The 9,636-nt window shown below is 41.8% G+C and overlaps 1 protein-coding gene across 1 annotated transcript; it reads left to right on the forward strand.

Annotated features, from left to right (window-relative positions):
* On the forward strand, nucleotides 1-9,075 carry LOC149006745 (ABC transporter B family member 19). The gene is made up of 11 exons (XM_089165321.1): nucleotides 1-186; nucleotides 358-766; nucleotides 865-919; nucleotides 1,354-1,529; nucleotides 1,901-2,101; nucleotides 2,684-2,943; nucleotides 3,095-3,411; nucleotides 3,521-3,744; nucleotides 4,114-4,927; nucleotides 5,077-5,318; nucleotides 7,356-9,075. Exons 2-11 carry the CDS (start codon nucleotides 521-523, stop codon nucleotides 8,562-8,564), a joined length of 3,744 nt encoding a protein of 1,247 aa, XP_089021447.1. The 5' UTR covers nucleotides 1-186; nucleotides 358-520; the 3' UTR covers nucleotides 8,565-9,075.
* Nucleotides 9,076-9,636: the final 561 nt, after the last annotated feature.

Here is a 9,636-nt window from a genome sequence, read left to right on the forward strand (position 1 = left end):
CCCCCCCAACGTTTCCAAGCCAGCGTTTGGCCAGTCTCTAGCCCCCATTTTGCTCTTGCTTGGTTTGACCAAGGTCTCTCTGCAAGACTGCAACTCTTTCTGTCTCTCACACACACAGTGACGAAGGTGAAGGCTTGACGCTCGAAGCCAACCGACATCGCCATTTTTTTAATACAGAAAAAAAGAGTAAGGTTCTTGGAAGTTGGAACTTCGATCGAAGGTTTTTAATGGAGTAATGGTGGCAAAGCTAGATTTATTTTAGAGTGAACTCACTTTATTCTTTTTGCGACTACTGAGCAACTGAGTACTGAGATTGACACTTCTATCCTTTTCTCTCTGTGTGTGTCTGTATGACAGGAGTCACGGACGGAGAAAAGCTTTAACCTATCATCAATGGGAGAGAAACAAGAAGCAAGAACCAGAGATGAAGCAGTTTCTACATTTTTTCTAAGCTTGTGAATCGTCCATTCCGCTCCTACTCTGAAAGTGAAAGTTGCAACTCTCTTTAACCGGAGTTCCAATGGCGGAAACTACTGAAGCGAAAAGTATGCCAGAAGCTGAGAAGAAGAAAGAGCAGAGTGTTCCATTTTACCAGCTCTTCTCTTTTGCGGATAAGTACGACTTGTGTCTGATGTTAGCAGGAAGCTTAGGTGCTGTCATTCATGGTTCTGCTATGCCGGTTTTCTTCCTATTGTTCGGTGATTTAGTGAATGGATTTGGTAAAAATCAGTTCGATTTGAAGAAAATGACTGACGAAGTCTCCAAGGTTTGGTTTCCGATCGCTGCTCTGAAATTTGATTCTCATTTCGTTTTATTGATCTCGGATCTGAGATCTGTGTTTGTAATCTCTTCTGATGAATGCAGTACGCGCTTTACTTCGTCTATCTTGGATTTGTTGTCTGCTTATCCTCCTACGCAGGTAAGAACAAGTCGATTCCTCTGAAATTTCAATCCATTCGTCTCTGATCAAGCAATAGCTATAGTAGCAATGTGCAGTTCCATCTTGCAGTTGATGCTTCATCGTCCGATCCCATATCGGATCGTGTTGGTAACACCGACACGTACTCTGTGTTCCGTTTTCCTTCTCCTTTCCTTCTTCGGTATCTTCACTAGTCACACTCAAGACATGGAATCAAGGATACTTCCTCAAGATGTATCTTCCTTCGTCTTTATCTGCCCCGAGATAACGAGAAAATACCAATATTCCACGATAAAAGAACAAATTTATTCCTCTTAACAATTAATAAGAGTTATTGCTATAATTATTTCTGTCCGATACTTTAATGAAGATGTAGTTGAGATTTTAGACTTATCGAAATGAGTTCTTGTTTCTGCAAATTTCTCGTTTTACAGAAATTGCATGTTGGATGTATACGGGAGAGAGGCAAGTGAGTACACTGAGGAAGAAGTATTTGGAAGCAGTGTTAAAGCAAGACGTTGGATTCTTCGACACAGATGCAAGAACTGGTGACATTGTCTTTAGCGTTTCTACAGATACTCTTCTTGTCCAAGACGCCATTAGCGAGAAGGTTTGTTGCAGAATCACCAGTTTTCCATTTCTTTCTTCCTTCGTTTTCTCTGTCCAACTTCGACCGTTATGGCCTGGACTTCGCGGTTGAACCGGTCGGTGACATACGGTTGGCGACGGCATACGTTAGAAAAACCGTCTTTAACGTGCGCTACTGCACTTTTGGCGTTAACTTTTATCACGTTTGTAACGCTTCGCGGAGGGAAAAGAAAAGTGGGCTGGGAGAAAGGGTAAAACAGTTACTGAGAGCACGGCGCAAATTAGCAAAATCGATAGCCATGAATCCATGACGAACCAGTGGATCTGTAGAAATGATTATCTCCATAATTTTGTTTTCTATATTGTGATTTGGATTTGTGGGTTATTATACAGGTGGGTAACTTCATACACTACCTTTCGACCTTTCTTGCCGGCTTAGTGGTGGGATTCATATCGGCATGGAAGCTGGCACTTTTGAGCGTTGCCGTGATTCCTGGGATCGCCTTCGCTGGGGGACTGTACGCATACACGCTTACGGGTCTTACTTCGAAGAGCCGAGAATCGTACTCCAATGCGGGCATCGTCGCGGAACAGGTGATCGTCCTCACGTTTTTTTCTTCTCGTCTCTTCTGCCAACTATTTTTGGGTAAATTTTCTTTTGTAAAAAATTGATTGATTGGCTACTGTTGGAGAAGCTTTTTGTTTGGACAGTATCCATGAGAGTTCTCTCAGACAGCGAATTATTGTAGGAATGCTATACATTGCACTCCCCACCACGCCTGTTAGATGGGTTCCGTCCCAATCCTGCAGTGCACTGTTTAAAACTGTGCAAGATTCTTGTGTGACGGTTACGTGACCAATATAATATCTGGTTCAGCAGACCGAAAGCACCCAACCTGTTCACTCCTCTTTTTAGTGCCAAATTACCAAAACAGAGTCCATTGGGCCGGATATGAGAATTGATTACAATTAGATGAAGGAATAGAGATGAGAAAAGACCAAGTAACGGACGAAAGAGTGGTTCTGAAATTCTATCAGATAAATCAGAACTCAAGAGTGTTTACTCACTTTTTCCCCCAATTAGCTTGTGGGTTTACTACATGTCAAGTTCACTGAGCCACCGATGTGGCTGGGCTGTTAACTATATTGGACTCAAATCATGTGGTTAATTTGCAGGCAATTGCACAAGTTCGGACTGTGTACTCGTACGTGGGAGAGAGCAAGGCACTGAACTCCTATTCAGATGCAATTCAGAACACTTTACAACTCGGATACAAGGCTGGGATGGCCAAGGGTCTTGGAATTGGATGCACCTATGGTATTGCATGCATGTCTTGGGCCCTTGTATTCTGGTATGCTGGGGTTTTCATCAGGAACGGCCAGACAGATGGTGGGAAGGCCTTCACTGCAATATTCTCTGCCATTGTTGGTGGCATGTATGTCCACAAACCTCTACATTTTATCTGGTCTTTTTTTTTTCTTGAAATGGCTGAATGTTACTTGAATTTCATTTGCTCCTCAGTTTTGTTCACCCAGTTTTAAGCTATTGGTGTCGTTTATGGATTTTCTTTTATTGTTTTCACACAGGAGCTTGGGGCAGTCCTTTTCAAATCTTGGTGCATTTAGCAAAGGAAAATCAGCTGGATACAAGCTCTTGGAGATAATCAAGCAAAAACCCTCTATAATTCAAGACCCTTCAGATGGGAAGTGTTTGACAGAGGTTAATGGGAATATAGAATTTAAAGATGTCACATTTAGCTATCCATCTCGGCCAGATGTCATCATCTTCCGTGATTTCTCTATTTTCTTCCCCGCTGGGAAAACAGTTGCTGTAGTTGGAGGCAGTGGATCAGGGAAGAGCACTGTAGTTTCACTTATTGCAAGGTTCTATGATCCCAATCAGGGTAATTAATTTCCATCCCCACTAGAAAACCATTCTTCTGCCATCAGAAGTAGATCTGGTTCCAGTTATTCATGCTGATTACTCTTGGTTTCCTCTTCTAACTTGAGCAGGGCAAGTATTGATGGACAATGTAGATTTGAAGACCTTGCAACTGAAGTGGTTAAGGGATCAGATTGGTTTGGTGAACCAAGAGCCTGCTTTGTTTGCAACTACTATCCTTGAGAACATACTTTATGGAAAGCCTGATGCAACCACTGCAGAAGTGGAAGCTGCTGCTTCTGCTGCAAATGCCCATAGTTTCATTTGTTTGCTTCCAAATGGTTATAATACCCAAGTAAGTTCCCTTGCCCATTCAATTAATAAGTTGGTCATATCATCTAAAATGACTGAGGGTAGAGTGAATATCTATTTGACCCATGGCAGGAAAAGTATAATGAATGACATTGGACTAAAGAAAAGAGCATTAATGATGAGTGTCCAATCCCTAATTATTTATTTTTTGGTGGAAGTTCATATTTGTCATCCATACTGTTCTAATGGTGAATCAGATTCAAGTAGAAGCACAATGAAAGTAATATTTAGCCAGATTTTAGAACTTCCATGGTCAAATGTTCAATCCATATCATTAGTCTGTTTGTGAAATGTGACTTATCTCTTTAGTTATGAAGCTTTTAAGCATCATGTTTTTTTGGAAATAATACAGGTAGGAGAGCGTGGAGTTCAGCTCTCTGGTGGGCAAAAACAGAGAATAGCCATTGCAAGAGCAATGCTGAAGAATCCAAAGGTCCTTCTACTTGATGAAGCCACTAGTGCTCTTGATGCAGGCTCAGAGAGCATTGTGCAGGAGGCTCTGGACAGACTCATGGTTGGGAGAACTACGGTTGTTGTTGCCCATCGCCTCTCCACAATAAGAAACGTTGACACAATTGCTGTTATTCAACAAGGCCAAGTTGTTGAGACTGGAACCCACGATGAACTAATTGCCAAGTCTGGAGCTTATGCCTCCTTAATCAGATTCCAGGAAATGGCAAGAAACAGAGATCTTGGAGCTCCTTCAACCTGCCGTTCAAGGTCATCACGTTTGAGCCATTCACTTTCTACAAAGTCTCTTAGCCTTAGGTCTGGTAGTTTAAGAAACTTGAGCTACCAGTACAGTACGGGTGCTGATGGCCGAATCGAGATGATTTCAAATGCAGACCGCAAGAACCCAACACCTAATGGATACTTCTTCCGACTTCTGAAGCTGAATGCACCTGAATGGCCCTACGCAATAATGGGGGCTGTTGGATCGGTTCTATCTGGCTTCATTGGCCCTACCTTTGCAATTGTTATGAGCAACATGATCGAGGTGTTCTACTATAGGGATCCTAATGCCATGGAAAGGAAAACAAAGGAGTTCGTCTTCATATACATTGGGACAGGGCTATATGCTGTTGTTGCATACTTGACTCAACACTATTTCTTCAGTATAATGGGGGAGAACCTAACAACTAGAGTGAGGCGTATGATGCTTGCAGGTACAATGTACTATCCCTAAGGATTCTTGCATTCTTCTTCATATTGAGATAGGCTCATTTACTACCATGATCTTTAGAGTTAAATCAGTCAGTGTAGATCCCCCAATCTTCTTATTTCGAAAGCTATTTCTTGTTTGTGTTCTCTTCAGCAATCTTGAGGAACGAAGTGGGATGGTTCGATGAGGAGGAGAACAACTCAAGCCTGGTAGCAGCTCGACTAGCCACTGATGCAGCGGATGTGAAATCCGCCATTGCTGAGAGGATCTCCGTTATACTGCAAAATATGACATCGCTGCTGACTTCATTCATTGTTGCTTTTGTCATCGAATGGAGGGTTTCACTCCTTATACTTGCTACATTCCCTCTTCTCGTCTTGGCCAACTTCGCCCAGGTACGCTATAGTATCTGCATATTTTGTCTTGATCATTTACTTTTCTTTAATAAAAAAAGAAAAAGAAAAAATTGGGTATCTCAGTGGGTCCAATGAATTAATTAATAATTTAAGGACCAGCTAAGTCCTACTGTTCATTCATTACTGCTGAGCAGCAGAGAGTCTGCAAAAAATTGGGTATCTTTTTGGGGCAGAGAATGACTTAGCAACTCAGTGGGTGGTGAATGGTGATCAGTGAAGATGGGTAAGACAAAATACGCTGGGCCCTGGTGGAAGCGGTTTTGTGAGTTGAGATTTCACAATCTCGAAATTGGGTTTCAGATTCCAGCGTTTGATCTGGATTTAGGAATCTTTCATTGTTTTCAGATTTGGACAGATAAACCATTTTCGAATTGAAATCCAAATTATTCAGACTTCGTGCTAATTGGACAATCCCTAGTCATTGTGATAAAACGACAGACCGGATCGGAAGAACGTATGAGAAGTGACATATGAGACGTGGGTTAAACAATCCCTGTGCCTTTGCTGTCGTATTTATTCACTTTCAAACCACGGAAGAGTTTCCGTGAGGAGTGGTCCTGGATTTTTGATTTTGGGTTTCGTTTTGTTTTTGTTTTTGTGATATGTCTTTTATTTTTCTCGGGAATTCTTTCACTGTGCTTACTTTTTCTATTTTCTGGGGAAGGGAGCGAGTGAGTTGTCGTCAATGTCCAGTGTTTGATGACTGACTTACTGCAATTTTCCACGTGCTTTCTGAATCACTTTAAAAGGACTTACACTGAAAATGATAGGTTGTCCGTACTCTGCTCACTTATAGAGAGGTTGTGTTGGGATGTGGGACCCAGCCTCGCTCTGAAACGGTTGGTAGAATTTCTTGATCCCCGCGTTTTTCACCTTTACTCCATGATTCCACTGCGAGTGGCAGCGTGGCTAGGGATATCACGATTGGATCCCATGTTATTTTTTTCCTTTTTCTTTTTGGGTAGAAGATTGGATCCCATGTTACGTGCACCAGCTAATACTACACTCACTTTTAGTAAAACATATGTATAGTTTTAAAATATTATTATTATTAGTTTCAAAAGCAAGAAATTCTATTTAAACTCAATGAACCTCATGTCGTTTCATATTACCATATTTAGACTTCATATTCCTACCATCAAGTCTATGAATTTGTCCCCCTAAGTTATAACCCATGGAGGTACGGCATTTTTACCCTCTCCTCTAGGCAACAACATAAGCAGGAGAAAATATGGCAACTTAACAATTTTTTTTCCTGATGTTCTAATGCTTGGGTGTGGGGGCCAAATAAAACCACCGATCTGGAGAAGGTATCTTCAGGTAAGACTTGTATTTAAATGCTGAAAAGCCTTCTATACTTGGTGTATTTACTGGACACTCTGTCTGTATTTGGGCAGCTCGCATGCTCAGTGTCCTTCGTTAATTAGACTGTCCTTATCATTTAATATATGTGCGGATGACCCTTTTCTATTGAGATCATCTGGTATACAAAGTCAGCCACGTGATGTATTCACCACCTGATTGCTTTCTTTGATTTTCTGTGCATCTGTACCCCAGTTATAAATTGGCATTTGCTACCTCTGACACCAAGTCAGTCATTAACGGCATAAAATTGCTTTGTATTATTGTTTTATACTCTTGGTAATGTGATTTATTTTTGATAGGAAAGTTGAACTAATTAACGATATATATGAAACATGCGGTGAGGGTCATTACTCATTAGCTGTTTCTGAACCATTATTATATGAAATGTTGTGAATTTTGTAGCCCCTGGCCTACCAGAGAAAAAAGAAGTAGCATTGTAAATGGTTTATTATTGGTATTATTATTATTATTATTATTATCATCAATCAAACGTTTGGGGTGTTGGGAGTGGAAGTAGGGGGGGGGGATTTGTATATAGAAGTTATAAATGGTTCAGTACGCAGAAAATGCTACAGAATGCCATTCTATTTTTCACCCTTTGATCTCCAGTTAAGCTGACAATTGTTTTGGTTATGAAATTCTCAAATGCAGCAACTTTCTTTGAAAGGTTTTGCCGGAGACACAGCCAAGGCACATGCCAAGACAAGCATGATTGCCGGTGAAGGTGTGAGCAACATCCGCACTGTTGCGGCCTTTAATGCCCAAGACAAAATCCTAAAGCTCTTCAGCCATGAGTTACGTATCCCTCAGATGCGAAGCCTTCGTCACAGCCAGTCTTCTGGCAGCCTTTTTGGGGTCTCACAGCTTGCTCTTTATGCCTCAGAGGCTCTTATACTCTGGTATGGTGCTCATCTTGTCCGTAAAGGCATGTCCACCTTCTCCAAGGTCATTAAGGTCTTTGTTGTTCTTGTTATCACTGCAAATTCAGTAGCAGAGACTGTTAGCCTTGCCCCTGAAATAATAAGGGGAGGGGAGGCAATTAGCTCTGTTTTCTCAATTCTTGATCGTTCTACCAAGATTGATCCAGATGACCCGGAGTCTGAACCAGTTGAGACAATCCGAGGAGAGATTGAGCTCCGCCACGTTGACTTTGCTTACCCGGCAAGACCGGAGATCATGGTGTTTAAAGACCTCAACTTAAGGATCCGAGCTGGGCAGAGTCAAGCACTTGTTGGCGCTAGTGGGTCTGGCAAGAGTTCTGTAATTGCACTGGTTGAACGCTTCTATGATCCATTGGCTGGGAAAGTTATGATTGATGGTAAAGACATTCGACGGCTTAACCTAAAGTCCCTCAGACTCAAGATTGGGTTGGTTCAACAAGAGCCAGCCCTGTTTGCAGCAAGTATTTTTGAGAACATTGCCTATGGGAAGGAGGGGGCCACAGAGGCTGAAGTAATTGAGGCAGCCACGGCTGCCAATGTGCATGGATTTGTGAGTGGATTACCAGATGGGTATAAGACACCAGTTGGGGAGAGGGGAGTACAACTCTCCGGTGGACAGAAACAAAGAATAGCAATTGCTAGAGCTGTGCTGAAGGATCCAGCAGTGTTGCTACTTGATGAAGCCACAAGTGCACTGGATGCAGAGTCAGAGTGTGTCCTTCAAGAAGCCCTTGAAAGGTTAATGAGGGGACGGACTACGGTTCTTGTAGCCCACAGGCTCTCAACTATTCGAGGAGTGGACAACATTGGTGTGGTACAGGATGGTCGGATTGTAGAACAAGGTAACCATGCTGAGCTGATCAGCCGGGCCGATGGAGCGTATTCAAGGCTCCTGCAGTTACAGCACCATCACATTTGAACAGTTTTGGTTGAAGCAGCATGCCCTCTGATTGGGTTAGATGATGTCTGGGTCCTCCCATGAGCCCGTACCTTCATCTAATTACCTCTTCGGTCCAACTTTCTTATTCTCTGAATGAGTGAATGATAGATGATGAATGTAGATATGACCATGAGTTGGCTGTTTGATGTGCAAATTAAGACTCTTCGGGGATAGCTCCTCTTTTCAATGGGGGAAGCATATGATAAGTTATAAATAGATATGGTGCATTAGTTTGTAATCGGTGTTTACTTGACTGGCCTAAATCTCCATTTAAATCACTCCTTTAGAAGGTGAAAACAGTGTCAAAGGCTTCTGGACATCCTACACTGACCGTTGCCATCCCCTCAGAATGTGAAATTCTCTTGAGATGGGTGGCTCTTCGGTTACCTCTTGGAAAGAATCTTGAGATCTTCCCCTCGTGAAGCTAATGGATCAAATACCTATAAAGATTGATCCGCTCAAAACATGTTTGACGTTGATATGAATGGCCTGATGCGATGAAGTAGTATTCTAAGCCTAGACTCCATTTATTTCTTGCTCTCTTGGGGGGTCTAGGGATGAGGCTTGCGTGGATCAATCAGTTACCTACATGGAGTGGTATTTCGATGCCTTAAGCTTTGAAGTCATTGTCAGATTTAGGATTTTCGACATAGGGTTTTGAGTGAGAGTTTTCAACTCTTATCTTTGGGCGTTTTGGAGAGATTTCTTCTCTAATCTTCTTATATGCATGGTAAAAACTTGTTAAACTTCAGCCATGGATATGGCACATTAGGCTGAAGTGTAAACCGGATTAATATCTTTGTATAAACCACATTGCTGGTTCATTTCGTTATAGGTTAGGGATGGTTCTACTTATAAATGGTTCCTTAGGTATCAGTTTGAAAATTGGGCTTATACTGAATGGGCTAAGAAAGAGCTAAATATTCCTATAAAATGAATCATACTATATGGGCTACAATCTGTTGGAGACTAGTATTATATAGTGTATTGGGTTATGTATCATACTATATGGGCTACAATCTGTTGGAGACTAGTATTATATAGTGTATTG

This window comes from Hakea prostrata, chromosome 8, assembly GCF_041222555.1.
Source record: "Hakea prostrata isolate BN-2017 chromosome 8, UWA_Hpros_2, whole genome shotgun sequence".
Classification (NCBI taxonomy): domain Eukaryota; kingdom Viridiplantae; phylum Streptophyta; class Magnoliopsida; order Proteales; family Proteaceae; genus Hakea; species Hakea prostrata.